Raw genomic sequence first — 23,109 nt, 5'->3', positions numbered from 1 at the left:
TTTTACAAAAAAAAAAAAAAGGAGTTTAATATTTCCTAAAGTAGTATTATTCACATATACATAAAAATAATTGTCAGCAAAAAGAAGTCAACAACTCTGGCTTTTACAGGCTCTCCTGCCAGGATTGACTTACCCATAATGTAAACTCTGAACACTTATCAATGTTCTCAACTGGTTGCGTTGTCTTTAGGAAGAGTGTGTGTATTATAGGCCTCAAATCAGTCTTGCTTGTAAATCCATTCAGCAAGTCTGTGCCTTTAAATTGGAGAAATGAGACCATTTATATTTAGTTTATTGTTGAAATGTATTTGCTGATTTCTACAGTTTGGTTTTTGTCATCAGATTCAGTTTAGGCAGTATTCTTTTCTTCTCCCTTATTTATCACAGAGCTTTGCTTATTTATTGAGCTGGGCGTGTTTGATCATTTCCTACTTCTCATTTATTTGTCTCTGATGAAACTCATTTTTTTCTGAGCTTCTGGATTTGTGACTATCTCATCTTCTGTAACATTGCCTAGTAGTCATTGAATTCCTTTGGTTTGTGTTTATGATGGAAAGTCTTTATTCCTCCACTGATGTTTAAAGGTAAAATTGGTGGATATGGCAATCTTGGTTGGCAGTTTTTACTCTCAGATCTTAGAAGAGGGTGTGAAGCTTCTGCCGGAGAAGTCTGGTGTCAGTCTGATCAACTAGTCTTTGAGTTGGCATTTTTCTCTTGAGTATTCAGCATTGTACCTTTGTTCCATAATCCTGGCTTTTTACCTATAATTTCCTAGTCAGTCTATTTGGGGTTCTAAGTTACTCTTGTTTGTGGATGCCCTCTCTTTCTCTGGATTTAGGAGTTTTCTGCTATATTTCTCACTGAATAGGGTTTCTGTGTCTTCCATTTGTATTCTGGCCCTGTTCCCACCCATCAGCTCTCATTTTTGATTTTGTGATTGTGCCTCAGAATTCCCAAGCTGTGGCTATGCTTATTGGTTTCTTTGATTAGTCTCTGAATATAATACCTCCTCAACCTCGTGTTAGATCCCTAATATTTTTTCTACTACTTGCCCTAATCCATTGCTGGTTCTTCCTTTGCAGTGTGATCTATTTGAAACACAGAGTTTTTTATTTCAGCATTTCTATTCAACTGCTGTTTTGTTTGCCCCAGCTTTCTTGTTGAACTTTTCGGTGTTGCTGACTTCCTTGACCAGGCTCTAAGGTGCCTTCTTACTTCTTGATCTGCTTGTTTGGATCCACTTTGATGACACTTTGTATTTTTTATTAATACTTTGGCATATCAACTATTTCCATATCTTTGATTTAGTAGTTGAAGAGGCATGGTCTTTTGGAGGAGTTACAATGCTTTGCTTTTTCATGTTTCTTGTGTTTCTGAGCTGTGATTTGCTCATCTGTTGGGACAGTTGTCTCTTCCAATTTTATTATAGAGTCTTCCTCTCTCTTTGAGGGTTTAACCCCAAGTACCACTTGGAGAAGAGAAATCATAGTGCTTTAACAGCAACAGCACCAAACCAAACCAGATAAGGAAACATAACTAAAAATCAATTAAAGATAACCACCATGCCACCAATAACCCTAGAAAATAAAACATAAAAATGATATAGATAGAGTACCTGTGAAAGTAAAATGCTTGTGGTAAACAAGAAAGTATGTGTATGATAACAATAAAGAATGAAATAAAGGAAGGGGACAGGAAAGGGAGAAAGAAAGCTTAAATAAAAGAAAATAAGAAAAAGGCAAAGAAAGTAAGGAAGAAGAAGGGAGCAAGAGATGAAATCTGAACAAGAAAGAACATTTTTTAAACAACGTTAGATAAAGATAAAAGAAGTAAAATAAAATAAACAACCCAGGACTGGTGAGTTGGCTCGATGTAAACCTTGAGGTCTGAGCTTTATTCCTGGAACCTCCACGGCAGCAGAATAGAAAGCCAGCTCCACAAAACTGTCCTCTGACCTCTACATGACCATGCACACACTAATAATTTTTAAAGACTTATTTTAATTTTTTTAATTGTATGTATATGTATATATGTGTATGTGAGTACAGGTGCCCAAAGAGGCCAGAAGAGGGGGCTGGATCACTGGCACTAGAGTTCCAGGTGGCTGTGAGCTGCCCAACATGACTGCTGAGACCTGAACGTGGGTTCTCTGCAAGAGCAGTGTGTGATTTTAACTGCACAGCCATCTCTCCAGCCTCCAACTCCCCTGACATTTTTTTCAAATTTTTTTTGTTGTTCTTTTTTTCAAATTTTATAACAAATACATGTGAGGTTTTGCAGCGCCCTCCGGGGGAGGAGGGGCCGGGGCGAGGCTAAGACTCTTTCCTTCTCTGCTCAGCTTCTTTCTCTTCTGCCTCTCTCAGGAGCCCTGCTGCTCCTCTCACTTGCTCTTTGGAATAAAATCCGCCTTCTGTTACCCCGACACCTCTCATTCACAGTCACACATAGGCAGCTTCTAACATGTCACCTTACTCAGAAGTCTCATTTTCAAGAGATCTTGATTTTTTTTTCACAAAATTTCTCCCTGGGTGTTGGGGAAAGCCGACATCTCATCTGTACGTTCCCACTTCAGGAGCCTGTGACCTTGGAGAGGCGCGGGTGGCTCCCACATCAAGCAGTTCTGTGGGTGTAGCCAGCAGCAGGGCATCCCCCCAAAACAAGGAGGTTCCAACACTCTCTACCTGGAGGTGGCCTCATTTCCCTGGACTGGAGCCCAGTCCCCAGGCTGCCTGCCCCTTTAGATACTGTCACGTTTGACAGTCACTAATGGGGACTCCCGCATCCACCTCCTCAAGCAGCTAAGGGAGCTCGGGCAAGACTCTTTGGAGCATATTTGTTTGTTACAAAAGATACTGCAAAACATACAGATAAATATGCGTAGAGAGAGGTGTGGGGAAGGAAATAAGCATCCCTGCCCTTTCCAGGTGCTCCCAATCTCCAGAAACTTCTCTGTGTTGAGCTATCAAGGAAGCTCTGTGAACTCTGACCTTTCTGGTTCCTCTGCATAATCTACCTCCTGTGCAATGATCTGGCAGGGGGAACAATCAAGTGCCATGTGCTCAGGTCCTTCCTGTCACATGCGTGCGTGCGTGTGTGCATGCAACATTCCTCTCTCTGGAGCCAGCCGGGAGGGCGGTGGTGCACACCTTTAATCCCAGCACTCGGGGGCAGAGGCCAGCCTGATCTAAAAGAGCTAGTTCCAGGACAGGCTCCAAAGCCCCAAAGAAATCCTGTCTCGAAAAACCAAAATAATAATAGTAATAGTAATAGTAAAGAGGAGGAGAAGTCATACGACCCAGACAAAAAAAGCAAGGAAAAATGAAGATTTCTGCAGCTTGCACTCTGGGAATATGATGGTTCATCCTTGCTTGTTAACTTGATACAGTTGGGAACAGGGACCCTCTACTGTGTGCATGTCTGATTTTCTTGATTGCCAGTTGATGTGGGAGGGCCTAACCCACTGTGGGCAGTACCATACCTAGGCAGCGGACCCAGGCTATGTAAGTAGGTAGCTGACTGTGAACCTAGAAGAGGGCCAACAAGCAGTATTTTCCCACGGTTTCTGCTTCAAGCTCCTGTCTTGAGTTCCTGCTTTGGCTTCCCTCACACGGCAGACTGTAACCTACAAGGTGAAATAAACCCTTTCCTCCCCAAGTGCTGTGGTTGTGGTGTTTTTTGGAGCAACAGAAAGCTAACCAGGACATGGAAGATAATTCTAGATTTTGTGCTGTACCTTGGGGGAAAACCTGTGAGCAAGGAAGCGGGCATAAAAGCTAAAGGTGTGTGTTGTCACACCACATACTGTGTGTCACATTCAGGGATGCCATGTCCTCTCCAGGTTCTGATTCCATCAGTCTTCTATTTTTTTTCTTACCATGCATACATATTCACGTGTCTGCAGGTGCCCGTGTGTGCATGTGCACACCCATGCACATGGAGGCCACAGGTCAACCTCAGGTGACTTTCTTCAGGAGGCACTGTCTCTCGCTGAGACCTGGAGCTCACTGATTGACCAGCCAGTAGTAGGGATCCGCCCCTCCCTGCCTCCCTAGCACTGGGATTACAAGCATCATAATTCTATGATTACAAGGACTTGAACTCAGATCCTTGCACTTTCCACAGTACTTTACCAACTGAGCTGGCTCCCTGGCCCTCAGAGTTCACATGATGTTTTCATCTGTGTTCAGCCTCTAGCTTCTCCACAGCTGTTTCTCAGGTGGACTGCGTGGCAGGTTGAGGTTGAGCTCTGCCCAGTGTGACTTGTCTCCCAGACTCTTCACTACTGCCCCAGTTCCAAAGGTTAGGGAGCCAGGATCATCCTTCCCTCTGAATGGAAGGGATGGGGCTGATGAGAGGAGCCGGACCTGTGTGCTCCCTGCTGCCGACAAAGTTCTCTGTTTTCGGTTCCCTTGTCCTTCCACTCCTGGCTTTCAGAACATGATTGCTGTTGCTCCCTCTTTTTAATCTCCTAAATATAGTTTTAGATGAGGGACTTCTTTTTTTTTTTTTGAAATTGCAAAATCAGTTTCAATCCAGTGTGTTAACAAGAGGCTCTCGCAGCCGTGCCTATAATAAGCTGTAAGTGGTATATTGATTTCATAGGACAATTTCCTGCATCACAGGAAGAGTGGGGGGGGGGGGCTCAGACATCTATCCCTACAGATGCTGCCCAGCCATCAAATGCATGCAGCCAGCTGTGCTCTGCTGCACCGGCCTCTCTCTAGTCCCACCCAGCACCCTGAGTGGGTAGGAGCAGGTTCGGTAAACCACAGCACACGTGCTGAGGAGAAAGTTATGCAGCACCCAGCCAGGCTGCAGACACTGGCTCCTGGCTATCTGGGAGTGACCCTCATGCCGCAGACAGGGAGCTGGTTGGCCAGACTCTGCTGTGGTGCCTTACACACTTGGCTGTCCAGGCCGAGGTCTTCAGGTGGAAACGTGGCCTCTGGTCAAAGCTCATGGGTGACAGAGAATTAGAGGGGGTGACATCCTAAACTGCTTAGGTTCCATGGGAAAGGTGACTTTAGCCCGAGGCCCTGTGAATGATGTCCTGAGAACAGGCCTGGGAGTGGGCTTTAAAAATGGACTAAGATTTGGATTGGGATTGAAGCTCCAGGTAGGGACAAAGTAGTGCAAAGGCTGCGGAGAAAAAAAAAAAAACAACAGTGCTTGTGTTCTGAGATTCTAGCCCAGCATCAGAAGTGGGCCCATCTCAGGCTCCATTAGCCTGTGTTCTATCCAAGAGATGGCTTAGTAAAGACATAAAGATAATACATGTGCCCAGTTTGGTTGATCCAGGCCACTCTTACCCTGTTCGTCTGTCCCCACTCCCCGTGACCACCCTCGCCTGGCCCAGGAACTGGATGATATATACCAGGATGCAGCCAGCAATGTGTTACTGGCCCTCTGCCGGCATTCGTGGCCAGCAGTGGCCAAGCACTTGGAGACGGAGCTCCTGACGGGTGTCTTCCCACACCGCAGCCTGTTGTATGTGATGGGCACCCTGTCCTCCCAAGGTATGTGCTGCCATAGGATGGATCGAGGGCCAGGCAATGGAAGGAGACTGGGAAGGGCCTCTGGGACCACCCCTCCATGGCTGTGGCTACACATGGGCCATGCAGGCTGCAGCTCTAAGCCCCTGCAGTCCAACCGGCCCTCTCAGCAGCTCTGAGCTCCATGTCCCAAGAGCCTTTAGCAGCCTTGGCCATGCTAGGGACCTTCCCACAAGGCAGAAAGGGCCTCCGCACCACTGTCTAATAGATTCACATGGTTGCTGGTCCAGGAGTTGGCCCAGAAGTTGCCATTCTACCTTGACTGTTCCCTAAGTGGCTGTTAATTGTTCCCCTCCCTTGGCCACACAAGGAAGATGAGAGCTCAGAGAAGTAGTGATGCTGGCCAGGGCCACCCAGGCTGCCTCACCTCGGACCCTCAGCTTCTGCCTGCTCTCATTCATTCACTCCTTACCCAAGCCTGTGCTATCCTTATAAATGCCCAGTTAGGAAGGTGCTGGCCCGCGACAGGGAACCAGCTGCCCAGAAGGTCACTGTAGAGGGCTTCCTGTAAGCGGCAGCCAATATGAGCCCTATCTAAGTCAGGCCTTGGGAGCCACAGGTCAGCAGCCAACAAGTTCAGGCAGAGAAGAGACGTGGGGGCTCCAAAGAGTTCTAGAGAGTTTGTGTTCAAGCCTGGACCCAAGCAGAATCTTGTTTATCTCACCCTGCCTTTCTTCAAATTGGTAGGCTGGATGGAAGGACCCCCAAAGTAAGCCCTCCCTACATGGTAGAATTTCCAGATTTCTCAAAAGGCCTTCCAGTCCCACAAAGTATCCCCTCCCAGACTTATATTTCCACACTTGAAGGGACCGCAGCACATCCCAAAGGGCCGGGCTTCAAAAATGTCCCTCCACTCACCTACCAGTGGAAAACAAGGTTCAGAGAAGGCAGACAGCCTGCCTGGGCACAGCATGCAGGGAGTGCCAAGATTACAGGCCAGCTCTCTGGACCCTGATCCCCATCCCAGCTCACGTTCTTCCTACTGGAGAGTCTCCTACCCTACCCACTTCCCTGTGGACCCCACTAGGCAGGAGCAGGCTGGTGTCTGAGGGATGCGTGAGACCTGGCCTGTAGCCCGCCCCCTTCTCCCACAGAGGAGCTTCTCAAGAAAGAAGACAGAGAGAGCTGGAAAGATCTGCTGTCCCAGGTACGGAGGGAACCTGTCTCCCTAGATCTTCTGAGGGTCATCAGTGAGGGAAAGGCAGTGAGCTCACGTGGAAACCTCTGCTGGGGCCTTGGAGGAAAAGAAAAGAGGGAGAGGTGGGGAGGATGAAGGAGTGGGAAGGAGGAAGGGGGGATGGGGGTGGTAGGGGCCTAGACAGAGAATTTCTCTTACAGATAAGCACACAATGTAGAGGCAGGAGGTGACTTGACCAAGGTCACTGGGGGAACCAGGATTTAAATCGTGGTCACAAGAAACTCAGCACAGAGCAGATGTTCAACACAGACAAATGCTTGCCACTCACACTTGGGGGACTGGAAAGGACACAGGGGCCAGAGTTGAGACCAAGGAAGGATGGAGGAAGGCTGTGTGACAAGGCCTGAAGTAGAGTCAGGGCAAGCCTATCTCTGACCTTCTCCCAAGTGAGGGGCTTGTACTGGGTTTGAGTCCAACGTCAGCTATTTGCAACGACAGCCTGGGCTGACTTCCTTTGCCTCTCTGCAGCTTAGTTTGCTCGTCTGTGAAACGGGTTAGAGGTGGTTGTGAAGGGCTAGTCCCTCGGTAATGGTCATCAGTACTGTGGTAGGCAGCAGGCAGAGAAGCTGGAGTGGGCTGAGGAGATGAAACAGAACAGCAAGGACTGGAAGACCAGAGACGACATTAGGCACGTTTGTCTGACGGGTGCTCCTTGCTACTATGAATAGGACTTGCCTCTCTCCCCCACACACTGGCTACGTACCAACGCCCAATAAATTTAAAGGGACCGAAACCAAACAAGACTTTCTATGACCAAAACATGAACTAAAGGTCAGTGTTAAAATACATCTGAAAGCATTCCAAATGGTTGGAAGGTAAACAACTCACTTCTCAGTAAAATGTAGGGGAAAGATATCAGAAAGAAAAATAGAAAATATTTTGAACATCATGAAGTACAAAAAGCTTTTTATATTAGAAAGGGTATAAAACTTCATGGTTGGAAGTTAACAAGGGATAGCAAACTAAACCCAAAATAAACGGAAGGAAGAAAATATGCACTCAGAATGCAGAGGCAGGAGGAATGCTCTAAGCCTGAGGCCAGCCTGGTCTGTGTAGCAAGTACAAAGGAGGGAAAGCAAGATCATCAGAAAGATCGCTACTGAATAATAGGGGGAAACTGTCACTTTCAGCAAAGAATAATTAACAGTACAAACACATTACATATTAAAGGATTTGCTACCAAAAAAAAAAAAATTATCAGAACTGAAACAAGAAGAAACAGAAGGTCTCAGTAGTCCTGTGTCTATTAAAGAATTGAGAATAGCTATGTGAAATCTTTCTGTTCCAAGCCAATCCCACTTTGCCTGCCACTGAACAACATGCTTGCAGAAAAACAAAGAATTTATTAATTGGCTGCCTAGCACGTGGACACAGGAAAACAGATCTGAACTCCACCAACAGGGCCTGGGGAAAGGTAACTGGGTCATGCTTTATCCCAAGGCATGGTAGGCACCACCATAGACGGCTGAGAGTAGCTAAGCAGGTGACAGAGGAGGTCTATTCAGGATAGCATGTGGCTTGTTCAGGTTTTTCCCTGAGTTTTGCTTCTAGTAAAGAAAACTCCCAGTTCTACCTGGAGGACTTCTATGCAGTTCTGTGGACCCTGCACAATCCTACAGCAGCCATCTTGCTCTAGCCTCAAACTGGAGACACCTGGGGCTGGCAGAGTAATGTCTCCAGCTGGAGATCTGAACCTGTGGCTCAGTATTCTTAGGAAGCCAAACAAGGAGAACCCTCCTGAACCCAAACCAACCAAAATCAACCAAATTCTACATTCAAAAAGAAAAAAAAATAATGAAGTTCTGATGCAGGCAGCAGCATGGATGGATCTCAGAAATACTCACACTTAGTGAAAAAACATCAGATACACAGAAGCATGCAGTGAAGGACGATAAACACATAAAGTTCCAGAAATTCCGCTTCCTTATGATGAAATAATCAGAAAGGGTTGTGCCAGAATGAATCTCAGGAGCTCTGCGCAGATCCAGTAGCTGGAAAGCACACGAATCTCACAGTTCTAAGGGGTGTTCACATCTCTTGCTCTCTGGCACTGTGAATTTCACTGTAACTGAACTACGCCTGAGTGTTTTAAATGAAGAGAACGCCCTGTAAGTAACGGGGTGTGCACCAAACCCAGTGACCTGAGTGCAATCTTCAGGACTCACATGAAGGAGAGAACTGACTGACCACACACATGCCATAGCACATGTATACGCGTGCACGCGCACACACACACACGCACACATCATCATCATCATAAATGTACTTTTTAATTTATTTTTATTTTCTGTGTATGAGTGTTCCGCCTTCATGTATGTTTATATATTATGTGTGTGGTATCTTCAGAGGCCAGAAAAGGGCAATGGATCTCCTGGAACTGGAGCGACAGATGGTTGTGAGCCACCATTTGGGTGCTGGGAACTTCTGGAAGAGCAGCCAGTGCTCTTAACCACTAAGCAATCACTCTCTCTCTTGATCTCTCTCACACACACACATACACACACACATTACACACATACACATATAGGTGTGTATGTGTGTAATATGTAATATATAATGTGTAATATACTATATGTGCTATATAATATAGTATGTAATATAATGTATTATAGTGTATTATACATCATATATAATATACATTGCACATATGTGTGCACATATATGTTGTATGTGCGTGATATATTTAATATATAATGTGTTATATATAATATATACTAACATATTATATAGTATAATACATGCTATATACGGTGGTGGCGCACGCCTTTAATCCCAGCACTCGGGAGGCAGAGGCAGGTGGATCTCTGTGAGTTCGAGGCCAGCCTGGTCTACAAGAGGTAGTTCCAGGACAGGAACCAAAAGCTACGGAGAAACCCTGTCTCGAAAAATCCAAATATATATATATTCCATACTGTAATACATAATATGATACAGATTATACATATGTTATAATATCTATATTATAATATATGGTATGTTGTTATATAATATAAATTATATTATGTATGATATAGTATATATATAATATGGTTCATATATATTAATTGAGGATAGACTTCAACATTTCAAATATTTAGGTTTTTCTAAGTGCAGTGGTGCCTGCCCTGTGTACCCCCTGGCTGCTCTAAACAGAGTGTGTGTAGCCCACTCACAGACAGAAACACTAACCACCTCTGCTGCAGGGAGTCAGGTATGCACAAATCCCATAATCTATGCCACATCAGCTTGGGTCAGGCTGGGCCACACTGAGGACACTGTAGAGCTATAGGGAGGAAACTGTTTAGTTTTCTGAGTTTTGAAATTTGCATTGCAGACAAGAGGCTCTGGTACTAACAGTGAGCAGACAGAAGGGAGTGGGAGAGAAGACAAGAGTCCACACACACACACACACACACACCTGCTTCTGGGTAACCTAGAGGCTTCCCAGCACCCACAGTGCTCTTGGATTAAGCTGGCATCTGTTCTGTACCTAGAATGCAGGGAGAGAACCAAGAACAGGGCCCAGGCTGGACAAGCACACTCTAATCAGGTTCTGCCATCTGTGGAGAGCAACTACCATCTCAGGGATGAGAGCTAAGGCTGGGGATGACACAAACATTCCTACCTACAGGGGGCGCTCTAAGTCGTCTGTCCTGCAAGACAGTCCCTCTTGGGATCACAGTGTCCCTAATTTAGGATTTCTTTAGGATAAATTCTTAAAAGCTTAGCTGCTTAGACAAATGTATTTTAGATTTTAATTGATGTCAATATTGTTTTTTAATTGCTATTGCCAAAACCTTCACACATACACACACAAAGCTGTCAGCTCTATCACCCTGCCACCAAACAACGCTTCCTTTCACTTACAGATCTGTTGAGCATTTTCAGTGCTGTGTACACAGGGCCTTGATGAAAGCAAGAGACAGTCCTCACAAGCTGTATGGGGCTGCTGCCTGCTGACACTGTTGTACAATGACTTCTCTTATAAGCAGGAAGTATACTCAAATAGTGATCAAAGGAGTAGCTGCATAAGCCAGCATCGGAGTCGTTTATCATGATCAAGGACTACACACCTCACAGTCATTGTGTGTGTCAGGCTTGACAGGTCTGGTGGCGCATAAGCCTGTTCCCACCAGCATCACCACATTACCACAAAACACACACACACACAACACATGAGCAAAGACACTATGACAGCTGGAATAGAAATCTCCATTTTAACTTTATGGGACCATATTGTCTGTGGTCCTCAGTTGAAGGAAATGACCGTATGTGTCCAGCCTTTATGCAGTCTTGTCCCCAAGTTATGTAATTACTTTCATTTCCATTTTTTAAATATTCGTTATCTATTTATTTGGGGGAGATGTGTGGAGTATTACACAAATGTGTCCATGTGCACACCCATCCGGACATCAGGTGTCTTTCTCTACTGCTTTCTGCCTCGGTGTCGTGAGGGTCTCTAACCGAACCTGACACTCACCATTTTGGCAAGGCTGGCTAACTAGCAAGCTCCCAGAATCCACCTGGTTTCACTTCCACCCCTCTCGCCTCCCCCACCCCAGTGCTAGGATTACAGATACATGCAGCAATGCCTGGTTTGTTGGTTTGTTTGGTTGGTTATTTTTTTTTTAATGGGGGTACTGAGGTTCAAACTCAGGTCCTTAAGTTTGCCCAGGAAGTTCTTTTAGCCACTGAGCCATGGCCTCAGCCCCCAATGTCCACTTCTTAAATATCTGACAGGCGGAGCTTATGCCACCTTCATCATACGTCCCCTTTTGTCATTTCCAAATGAATTATCAGAGATATTCTTCTATTGCTGTGAAGAGACACTATGACCAAGGCAACTTACAAAAAAAAAAAAAAAAACCCATGTAATTGGGGGCCTGCTTGTGGTTTAGGGGGTCCATAACTATCATGGCAGAGCACATGGCAGCAGGCAGCAGGCAGGCAGACATGGCACTGGAGCAGTAACTGAAAGACTATGTCTGGTCTACAAAGAAGAGAGAGAGCAAACTGGAAGCTGTGTGGGCTGTTGAAACGCAGAGAGACACACCTCTTCCAACAAGGCCACACCTTCTAATCCTTCCTAAATAGTTCCACCAACGGGAGACCAAGCATTCCAATATATGAGCCTACAGGGACTATTATCATTCAAACCACCACATTCTACTCCCTCGTCCCCACAGGCTTGTAGGTATATTGTAATGAATGTAATCCAACTCCAAAAAAAAAAAAACTCCATAGCTTTTCACAGTCTCAACACTATTGAAAAGTCCAAAGTCTCTTCTGAGACTCAAGGTCATCTCTTAATTATGGCCCCTGTAAAGTCAAAAAGCAAATTACGTGTTTCCAACATCAGTGGCACAGAATATACATTACCATTCCAAAGGAGAGGAAAGGGACACCTTATTCTCAACTGTATCTTTCAACTTAATTTATGTTTTCTAAACATTTATCAATATTTTCTAAGATTTGAGGATTCAGAGGATGTCCCTAACACCAGAAGAATGCTGAGGACAAAAACCTCAGACTTGTTGACTTCTGGGAACACTGGAAACGAAGATCTCATAGCCATATTGACAGCCATCCTATTGAGCGAGCTACGCACTTCCAGAATCCTGTGTCTAGAAAGGCCATTGCATTCATTCACTTGATCACTCATTTCCCTAGGAAATAACAAAGTGTGCAGGCTGCCACCCTGCCAGGCACGGGGAGCACACTTCAGAGGAAGAGTCCTGCCTGTGGTCCTTGCCCTGTCTCGGGGCCACTTTCACTGACATATCTGGTCTGAGCCCTCAGCTCATGTTGGGAATGCAGCTTCCCAGACTTGTGGATATCCTAAACACATCTGGGGGTACCTTGAGGAATCCAACAAGCCAAAAAGCTGAATTCTGGAAACCCGGGAGGATAAGGGAGTAGGGGGATGATGGAGTCAGGGCTCTCAGGCTGGGGGGGAGTGCCTCCAGCCCTGCCCACCACACCTGCTCACAGATGGCCAGAAAGTCGGTGCCATTCCTGAACACAGATGTGTGGTCCAAGGAATTGCTGTGGACCCTTACCAAGTCTGACCGGACGCAGCAAGCACACACCCCAGAGAAGGTAAGCCCACTGCCCCCAGGGACCCCAGTCATTCACCACACAGGCCCATGGGCTCTGTCATAGGACACATAGGGCCCTTGAAAGAAACTGGAGGGGCTAAGGGAACAGGATCCCGGCCTGGACTAGAAGTGTCTCCTCCCTCACCCTGGGGCAAGATGGGAAGGGTAGCCATAGGGTCAGGGAACCCAGGGAGGTTGGGCATAGGAACTCAGGGCAGGCAGGTCCCACTCAGGACAGGATGTTGAACCCCACCAGGACTTCCTGTTCACCTACTATGGGCTAATCCTTCAAGCTGAGGAGAAGAGCACCACCGTCAGGACACACCTCAAAACCCTCTTGGAAACATCTCACCAGTGGCCCAAGCAGCGGGAGGTGAGGGCCCAAGGAAGGGGAGGTGAGGGCCCAAGGAGGGGGAGGTGAGGGCCCAAGAGGGGGAGGTGAGAGCCCAAGGGGAGGGATGTGAGGGCCCAAAGACGGGGGGGGGGGAATGAAGGCCCAAGGGGGGAAGGTGAGGGCCCAAGAGGGGGAGGTGAGGGCCCAGTCTCCTTTGATCCTCTAACTGCCTGACCCAAACCACAAATTTGGCCATGGTCACCCCTGAACCCTGATCCTGGTCATAAAGTGACTTGTGCTGGTCACTTACTGATCCCTAATATCCATCATACACTGAGCCCTGATCGTGATCACACACTGAACCTTGCTGCTTACAATCTGAGACCCGACCATGAACACTCACTGAGGCCTGATCCTTGTCTTATACTAAGCCCTGATCATGGTCATGGACTCTAATCTTGGCTACATTCTGAGCTTTCTTCTTGGTCACATCCTGATCTCTGGCCCTCATCACACAACTGGGCCCTGATCCTGCTCCCACCCAGAGTCCTGAGCCCTGAGGCCTGAGCCCTGGTCACAGCATGAACTCTAACTCAGTCACAAGCTAAACCATCACCTCATCCCTTTCTTCTCATACATATCTTCCCTACCTACTCCTGAGCATGTCTGCTCAGAGTCGGCATGAGGGACAACCTCTTTCCTCCCCAACTCCACCCACCAGACTCCACAAGAGATACCTCATGGGTGTCTCAGCTCTGAGCTGCGGGTCCTAAAGCGTGTGTGAGTCCCTGCACCCTGCTGGTGGGCTGGGAAGGCACTGAGTCCAGGTCACAGACTCAGGGGACTCTGCCCACAGGGCATTGCTCTCACGGTGGGACTGGCTGCAGTATGCCACTTGGACGATGCCTGGGCCATCCTAGAACAGTTTGGACGGAGCACGTCCGTCAAGTGGAGCCTGCAGAGCTTCTCCCTGAAGGTATCAGCTCAGGGTTCCTGGGGATGCAGGGCAAGGGGCGGGAGGGACATCAAACCCCACACTGCCTGAAGGAAGGCAGAACAACTACTGTGGGATTACGGTTGTCATTGAGGCGAGGATTTATTTGAAAAGTGAGATACTTGGCCTGAGAACTGCTTGCCAACACCGGAGGGGGCTCCATGCTTGTGCTACCTTACTGCAGCCTACATGATTCCCCCTGGAAGACACAGTGTCTGGGGACCTCTCCCCTGGGATTCCTTGGTGGGGAGGCTTCTTATTGCTTTTGTGGTTCTGCTCATGGTTAACCCTGCAACCTGAAGGCCAGCAGCCTCTGATGGGTCTTCGTATCTGACAAGTGGCAGAACTGGGGTACACACCTCAGACTCTCAGAGGGCACCTGGCACTGAAAAACAATATCACCATGCTAGTATTCTGGTGTCATCTGAGAGAAGAGGTGACGCTGGGCCACACCCAAGCAGGAAATTCCACTTGACCCATTACTGTCTGTTTAGATAGGAGCATGATCTTTCCAGGCCCCCAGAAGGCCACTAGGGTACGGTACACCAGACTCTGTCTCATACAGTAAGAAAAGGGGTGCTGGGCTATGGGGAAAGGGCTATCACAGGAGACACCCCAACTCTTCCAATTCCAACAGAACCAAGTACCCTACACGTAGCCCTGGGTGTCCCAGTATAAATCAGTCTAACCCCCTAAAAAGCCAGCTCGGCTTCTGCTGTTCTCAATTGGTGAACAAAGACCCTCTAGAAGACCCCTCTCCCACCTTGCTGGGTTCAGGGTGCACCCTCCCACCAACTCCCCAAGTAGACTGTGGGCAGAGCCTGACACTGAATCCACCCCTCTCCGGCCCCACGGCCAGAGCCTCGAGGACCTTCGGTGGAAATGGGCTGGCAGCACCATCCTCCTCTCCTACGGCCAGATGGCAGCCAAGGCCAAGAGCCACATCCTGCCGTGGGTGGACAATATCTTGTCCAGGATGATCTTCTACTTCCGCTTCAGCTCCTGGGTACAGGTCGCCTTGTTCACCATCAGCCCTGTCCTCCCCCACAGATCACCCCCGTCCTACACCTCCTCCCCCACTGCAGAGCCGGGATTCCAGCTCTGCCCTGCCCCAGTTGTGGAGTCAGAGAGGCCCAGGACCACCTTGGACCTATGCTCACCTCCACACTGCCCCCAACTCCTAGAATCAAAAAGGGGGGACTCTTACAAAGCAAATGCTGGATCTTCACTTGGTGGGGGGGCATGGATACTGAGAGGCCAGGGTGATGCTCGCCTCTAAGGAGCACCATAGTTCAGTTTGTTGCAAGAGCCAGCAACAAGCCTTACCCATCAAGCTGTAGCCAACACACCCTAGAAACCCTCACAGGTGCCCCTTCCTAAAGAAAACCCCACCCACGAGCTCCCAGCCCAGATGTCTCTGCCACATTCCTCTTACCCTGACCCAACTGCTCCTGGAGATGGTGTCCTTGGCCTCCCCTCTTGCTCTCTCCCGTAAGCTCCTGGGCTCTCAGGCTGATCTGTGCCCTGGGGCCTGACCTACACAGGATGAGACCCTGAAACAAAGCTTCCTTATGGCCGTCGCGATGCTTGTGGGAGCCATCAGCCGGAGTGAGGGTGCCCACAGCTACGAGTTCTCCCAGACTGGCGAGCTCCTGGAATGTCTGATGGTGCGTACCAGGCCCTGGGCACGGGCAGAGCCCCCTCCCTCAGGACAGGAAGTCCCCTCCCCCAGCCCATCTGAAATACTCCATGTCCTCCAGGTTACCTGGGTCTTCCTGGGACCCTGAGAGAACCTTGTATGCCCACATTACAGCCAGTGCCACTGAGACACAGAAAGACCAGCACACTTTATTCTACATGCTTTCTTGACTCGGGTCCCAGATCAATCACTTAGGATTCTGGGTCCCTAGACAGATCCGCTGGGACGATGGGAAATGTACAAGAGACTGGGCAGCAGTGTCAAAAGCAAAGAGCATTGATAAGACAGGGTGGCTCCTGTCCCTGGCCTGGGACCCAACAGCAAAGTGGAATAATTTGTAAGGAAACAAGAGTCAGTGCAAGCAGGAGCTAGTCCCCGGAGGGGCAGGCAGCTCGAACTCAGTATCCAGGACTCAGACCTGGCCTGTCTAATTCCAGAGGCCACGCTGGCTCTCTAAGTGGGAACCAGGTCTCACCACCAGGTGGATAAAGACAGACAGCACCACCACCTGAGTTGCCTAGCGTGCTGAAATGCTGGGGTAGGGCTAAGATTTGGTGTCAGGGGCAGAAGCAGCTAGGCCTGAGCCTCTGCACCTTCTCCCGTGGACTTACAGATACTGATGGAGAAAGAACCACAAGACACACTGTTCACCAGCATCCGCCAGCAGGTCATCCGCATTGTCGCCAGCCTCTGGTAGGTTACAGCCTATGGGGGCTGTCTTGGCCCAAAAAGGCAGCTCCCTGGCCAGGATGCTAGCTGGACAAGGTGGAGGGAAGTCAGACATCAAGGCCCTGCTGGGGAGAGCTTGGAGCTGAGCCACTGCAGGTCATGGCGGGAGGTGGGGGAGGCAGGAAGGGGGCTGGAACATTTATCCTGAGTACAGCCACTCCACACAGCGAGCTGACTCTCCAGCCTAGTGCTCAAGTAGGGAAGAAATCTAGAAGGAGGCCAAAGGATAGCTGCATCTAGCTAGCCCCAGTCAAACCCCAGGGCATGGGTCTAGAGAATTTGGGGAGCCCCAGACCCCGGGGAATACAGGTCCCAGTTTATTTCTCCACCCACAGATCAGGGAGGAGGTAAGACCGGGGAGATCAGAGTTGCCTGCTCTCAGACCATAGCAGGCAATTCACACGGCACTTGGCAGGGTGGCAAATGGAACTGGGCAGGCATCCACGCCAAATGCATTCCCCGGTGCTTCGTCTCTGCTAACCCGCACTTCGTATTCGGCAAATGCACAGTCACTATTGATCTCTGGATGCTTGGGGACTGTCTGGTCTCTTAGGACCCAGCCAGAAACCAACAGCAAACACCCCTATTCTCCCAAGATGCCCCTGGAAATGGGATGCATACCACACATAGGGCTGGGAAAGGTGCTCAAAGAGACCGAAGCAAGAAGTAAGATAGGGAGGAATGTAACATCCTCACCAGGCAAAGAAGGGTAGGAGCACCAGCACTGCGTCAAAGAGGCTGATTGACAGCTGGTAGAGCATTGATTCATAGACTGGTCCTATAAGCCTGGTGTTCTACCAGAGTCCAACGCATGAGGCCGGCTTACGTTGGCTGACATGGGACTGTTAAGCAAAGTCCTGCTTGGGTGAGTCAGTGAGCCCTGCAGGTACTTCACTGCAAGAGCGGCACCTTCAAAGGCCCTCACAGGGCTCGAGCTTGGAGTGACGGACCACTAGGAGACTGGGGAGGTGGATGAGTGCACGCACAAATCCCTGTTGTGAGAAGCAAAGGCTGTGGGTTCGGTGAGGTCTGTGCTCTGACCGCTGCCCTCCTGGTCCCAGGCCCTCAGGATGCTTCACCTTCCCAACAGCGCACTGAGACCACCCATGGATGTGGACAGGAAGTCCCGGCTCCTCTCCATCTGCTTCCGCAGCGTCTTTGCCCTGCCACTGCTGGATGCCCTGGAGAAGCACACCTGCCTCTTCCTGGAACCACCCAACATCCAGGTACAGCCTGCACTTAAGCCCAGGGGACTCTCAGGTAGGATGTCAGGCTCAGTCTTCTGTGTGTAGCAGGGTGGGGAACATGGCCTGGCCACTCCACAGGTAGGGTGAAGGTCCCACATAGCTGCTTAAAGGTTCTGGGTTCCCATTTGCCCTCCTGGAACATGGCCCATTATCATCCTTTGGGCCGTGCTAAGGTAGGTGGCTTACCTGGTGTGTGCCTGTTCAGGAGCTCTGTACATAATGATGTGCACGGTCTCCTTGCTGACCTAAAATCCATGCAGAATAAGCAGAGTCACCACTGTGTTTCCCTCCCTCCAAGTCCCACGGCCACCTAAGGAATTCACAGAAGAGAGGAGATGGCTCTTTCAAAGGGATGAGTTCCCTGATATTACAGGAATTGGTCCTGTCGCACTAGGATGGCTTATGGAGTCACCGTCCTTGCGGGTTGGGTTGCATTAACCACGCCTGCCGGCCTGGGTCACTCACTAGATCAGGTCTCTCCTGTTTAATACTGAGCAGGCCCTGCCGGAAAGATGCTTGCCATGTCTCATGGCTACCACCAGAGGGCGCATGAGATTGTCAGGCATAGTCCCAGCCCCATGTGACTGGTAAAAGGCAAGACAGCTTTGTAAAGTGAGCTGCACAGGCACTGGGTCGTCTGTGGACCCTCCCCACCTTCCCACGGTGACTGGGGGATGGGGTGGGGCAAGGAATACACATCTCAGAAGAATAAAGTCAGCAGTGGGAAGGCCAATATCTGAACCCTACTCCAGGGTCTCTACTTGTATTACACATATGTGAAATTGGGCCCAGGCTGCATGAAGACAGATAGACACTAGAACAGGTAGTGACGGAGGAGGAGGAGTATCTGCACCTGGTGACTAGAAGACTCCTTGACCCTGCAGGAAATGCCACCAAGAACTGAGTGTCAGTCCTGGGAGGCAGTAGCATTGGTCCAGGCTCCATCTGTCTCCTGCCCTGTCACATGGGACCAGCTGCTTATCACCCCTGTAGAGGAACACTGGCCTAAGAAATGAAGCCATCCAGGTCACCAAATAGCAAATGGCCAGAGCTCCTAATGACCTCATGAGAGTCTGTCAGGGCATTTCTGTGACAAACATACACATATCCCTGAACATGCCAGCAACATTGTTGAGGGCCCTTACATGAGCCTCAGAAATTACATCAGCTTTATAGCTTGCAGGACCAGGAAAAGGTAGATATCCATGCCCAAAAAGAAAAAAAAAAAAACTTTTGAAAAGGCTGGGCAATGGTGGCACACACCTGTAATCCCAGCACTTGAGAAACAGGCAGATCTCAGTGAGTTCGAGGCCAGCCTGCTCTTCCAGGATAGCCAGGACTATTACACTGTTTTGGTGGATGGGGACATTTTAAGAGGACCAATGAGACCTTAGTGTGCAAAAGCACTTGCCACTCAAGTCCAAGGACCTGGGTTGGATCCTAGAATCCATAGTAAACAGAGGACACATGACTGAAAGGTGTCCTCTGCTCTCCACACACATGCTACAGTATGCATCATGCACACACATGCACACACGTGCACACACATACACACATGTGCACACACGCAAAATAAATAGTGAAATTAAAATTTTACTAAGATTTTCAGGAAGAAAACTACAGTGTGTTACTTCCAGTAATCGTTTCCCTTTTCCCCTGGGGTCCTGGGACAAGGCAGGCCTGGTCACGTTTCTACACGTCTACAGAGGCAGCCCTGCTGGGACTGAGTTTTCCCTCGGGTAAATTCACTTGGGTGGGTTCCCAAGGCCTTCCTGGCCTGTCCCCATGCCTGTGTGTCAAGTCCCCTTGTAGATACGGTAACGAGCTCTGTCAGTTGTGGGAATCTGGCCTTTGGACACGCAGAAAGTGGGTGCCGCTGGATACTGCAGTGGCCTTGGCCCTCATCCCTACGGGACCTGGCTGACCTCCTCCCTTCCACAGGGACTATACAACCAGACCATGGAGGCGATGGACCACATGCTCCAGTGCTTCATGATCCAGAACCCCACAACCAATGAGCTGTACTTCCTGTTGTCGGTGAGGACTGCTGGCAGTGGGGGGAGGCAGGGATGAGCAGCTCTGGCCTGAGAGTCCCAGAGAGGGCCCTCCACAGGATGCCAGACCTGGCCAGTAGACTTCCTATGCCTAGAGATTTGGAGCATCTGGAGGGGACAAGGAAGCATCAGTCAGCCTAGCCAAAAAAGGATCTGTTGAAGTGGCTTCCCCTACCACCTGTGCCCATATCACAGTGTCCCCCAAGGGCATGGATCCCACAAACCCCCTCATCTGCCCCCTAGGTATCCATGGGAGGGAGACCACTCAGCAGAGGATGAAGGACTAGTAGCAGGGCCTAGATCCAGTGGAGAGGCCAGGTCCATCAGGCCAGAGGTCAGAGCCAACGGGAGTTCCTAAAGAGCCCTGAATAAAAACTTTAGCCATCCCTGAGAGGAGAAGGACCCACAAGAGGAGCCTGGAGCCAAGGAGAGGCAGGAGCCAGCTCAGTAGGTCAGAATAGAGGTAACTCTGCCCACTAGAGCTTGGAAGGTGAGGGGTTATGGTGAGGCTCAGCCATGTAAGAAGCTAAGAGCAGAAGCAGGATCACCAAGCCCTGTGGTGCACAGGTGGAAGTCAGGAGGGAGAACACAGGCAAAGGAACTCCCAAGAGAGCATGACAATCTAGGAATGTGCCCAAGCGGCAATGGCTTCTACCAGCAGAAACCACGATGGTTTCCTCACCCATTCCTGGGTTGCTCTATCTCCAAACATCCTGCATCTAGATCAGCTGACCACACAACCCCTCAGCCGTGCAGAGGTCTGAAATCAGTACCCATCCTCTGCCAGAGGTAACTGCATCCCTGCTTGTGTGCACAGCAGAAGGTTTTAGAAAGGGGCATCCGTAACACAGCAGTCTGAGAGCTTATGGGGGAGGGAATGTTTCTGCTGCTCAGGAAGTGACCAGTTGTGAAGGGCAGCTCTAGAGTCAGGGACTGACAAGGGAACAAGAAAAGCTGGACCACGGAGCCTTGCTGAGGGGTGGACATGGAGGGCCATCTCTGGGCATCTGACACAACGCTTGACTACACCCACCCTGCAGCACCTGTATGTCTGGCTGGCATCAGAGAAGGCTCACGAGCGACAACGGGCTGTGCATAGATGCATGATCCTCTTCAAATTCCTGAACTATAAACGATGCCTGGACGTAAGCAACATCTCCCCAGTTCCTCGCCTCCCCAGCTCCTCGCCTCCCCAACTCCTCACCTTCCCAGCTCCTCACCTCCCCAGCTCCTCTCCCACCCCAGTTCCTCGCCTCCCCAACTCTTCGCCTCCCCAACTCCCTAATCATACACCTTCAAGGGTGGGGTCTCCTGTTCAGAAGAACACCTTTGCCCCTGCCACCAGGCCAGGGTGGCCCCTGAACATCGCTATCCGACTGAGCTCCATGACAAAGAAGTCTAAAAGATATCCCTTTTGTTGTGGTTCTTTTATTTTTAATGGAGTAAATAACTTTTTTAAAAAATTAATTTTCTGGGATTGAGCCAAAAAAAACCCACTCCATAATGAAGATAAATCACATTTTAATGTGATCAGGCACTACTGTGGGGTCTTGGGAAAGGGCTCAGCAGTCAAAAATACAGGCTGCTCTCACAGAGTTCCCGGCATCCACCTGGTGACTTGCAGTCCTCCATAACTCCAATTCCATGGGGCCAGGCACCCTCTTCTGGCCTCTGCCAGCACCACATGCACGACACACAAATATACATGCAGGCAAAACACTCATGCACATAAAAGATGAAAGGAAGATAAATCTTTTTTTTTTTTTAATGTAACTGTGGTCCACAGGGTGACTACGTATTTTGTAAATAGTTTTATTGACTCCAGAATTGAAATCAGGGTAATAAAGGCCAGAGAGCAGGGCGGTGTTGGCGCACACATTTAATCCCAGCACTCAGGAGGAAGAGGCAGGCAGATTTCTGTGAGTCTGAGGCCAGCCTGGTCTACAGAGTGAGTTCCAGGAGAGCCAGGGCTTCACAAGAAACCTCATCTGGATAAACCAAGAGCTGGCGGGAGGGGAGCCAGATAGTGTCCTAGGAGGTCACAGCTGGATCCTGTCCTAAGACTTCAACACTCTGTTCCTCCAGGAGTTTTCTGCGGTTTTTGTTGTTGCTGCTGTTTCTTTGTTTTTGAGGGTTTGTTTTTATTTTTCGTTGTTTTTTATTACATAACCCCATTCTTTTTTCTTGATTACCAAGTTTTGGAGTCATGTCCTTATATTTTTCCTAACCCCGGCCCTGCTACACAATTCAAGGGATCCTCTGGTGAAGGCCATTCTGGGTGCATGAGTAGCCATAGGGTGCTGTAGATAGGCACCATCAAACTGTGCTCCCTACGTAGATCAAAGAGCCCTTCAGAAGGATGGGGCAGTTGGTGGCCATGCTGGGGATCCTGTGCCAGGACGCAGACAGAACCATCCAGTGCTTCAGTTTAGAAGCCATAGGCCATCTCTATCAGCTTCTGATGTACCACAAAGGTGAGTGTTCTCGGCACCACAGCCCACCTGACCTTTCCCTACTTAACTCAGCCCGGGTAGACTTATTCCAGCACTCCTGAACGCCACCTTTCCCCAAGTCCACCCTCAGCCCAACCTTGATTTCCACCTTGACTTCAGCCATAACCTTCTAGTAACAAACCACCAAACACAAATACACACAGGCCTGCTTCCAGTCACTAATGCACCCAGCCTGACTCCTGCTCTGTCCCACATAAACCCCACCCTCTCTACCCTGCCCTCATCTCTGCCTGCCCTGACCAGCAGGAGAAGTTCCAGAGGTGGAGAGGGAGACCCATCAGGAATTCCCTCAGCCTGATGTCATTGGAACTGCCCTCTGGAGCAGTGGAGACCAGAAGGACACTCTTCTGATCCCCCAGGATATGGCATCCAAAAATGACAGCATCTTCTTCATGGGCAGCAACCAAGTTATAAAGGTCAAAGCCTTTAGTCTTTCTGGATGGATGGGTGGGTAGATGGATGGATGGGTGGGTGGGTGGATGGATGGGTGGGTGGGTGGATGTATGGGTGGGTGGATGGATGGATGGATGGATGGATGGATGGATGGATGGATAGATGGGTGGGTAGGTGGATGGATGGATGGATGGATGGATGGATGGATAGATGGGTGGGTAGGTGGATGGATGGATGGATGGATGGATGGATGGATAGATGGGTGGGTAGGTGGATGGATGGATGGATGGATGGATGGATGGATGGATGGATGGATAGA

At 49.2% G+C, this 23,109-nt stretch overlaps 1 protein-coding gene across 1 annotated transcript in view; it reads left to right on the top strand.

Moving 5' to 3' along the window:
* The window catches only part of LOC130888848 (maestro heat-like repeat family member 5), a 74,301-nt gene that overhangs the window by 27,956 nt on the left and 23,236 nt on the right, over positions 1-23,109 (top strand). Inside the window, exons 5-17 of the mRNA XM_057792211.1 lie at positions 5,357-5,516; positions 6,647-6,699; positions 12,721-12,828; positions 13,084-13,200; positions 14,018-14,137; positions 15,015-15,161; positions 15,700-15,822; positions 16,468-16,547; positions 17,674-17,809; positions 19,772-19,867; positions 20,925-21,029; positions 22,223-22,358; positions 22,641-22,813. Of these exons, the coding sequence (XP_057648194.1) occupies positions 5,357-5,516; positions 6,647-6,699; positions 12,721-12,828; positions 13,084-13,200; positions 14,018-14,137; positions 15,015-15,161; positions 15,700-15,822; positions 16,468-16,547; positions 17,674-17,809; positions 19,772-19,867; positions 20,925-21,029; positions 22,223-22,358; positions 22,641-22,813 (1,554 nt within the window). The remainder of the gene's footprint in view (positions 1-5,356; positions 5,517-6,646; positions 6,700-12,720; positions 12,829-13,083; positions 13,201-14,017; positions 14,138-15,014; positions 15,162-15,699; positions 15,823-16,467; positions 16,548-17,673; positions 17,810-19,771; positions 19,868-20,924; positions 21,030-22,222; positions 22,359-22,640; positions 22,814-23,109) is intronic.

Source organism: Chionomys nivalis, chromosome 17 (assembly GCF_950005125.1).
Source record: "Chionomys nivalis chromosome 17, mChiNiv1.1, whole genome shotgun sequence".
NCBI classification, from domain to species: domain Eukaryota; kingdom Metazoa; phylum Chordata; class Mammalia; order Rodentia; family Cricetidae; genus Chionomys; species Chionomys nivalis.
This window is presented reverse-complemented; position numbering and strand designations above follow the sequence as displayed.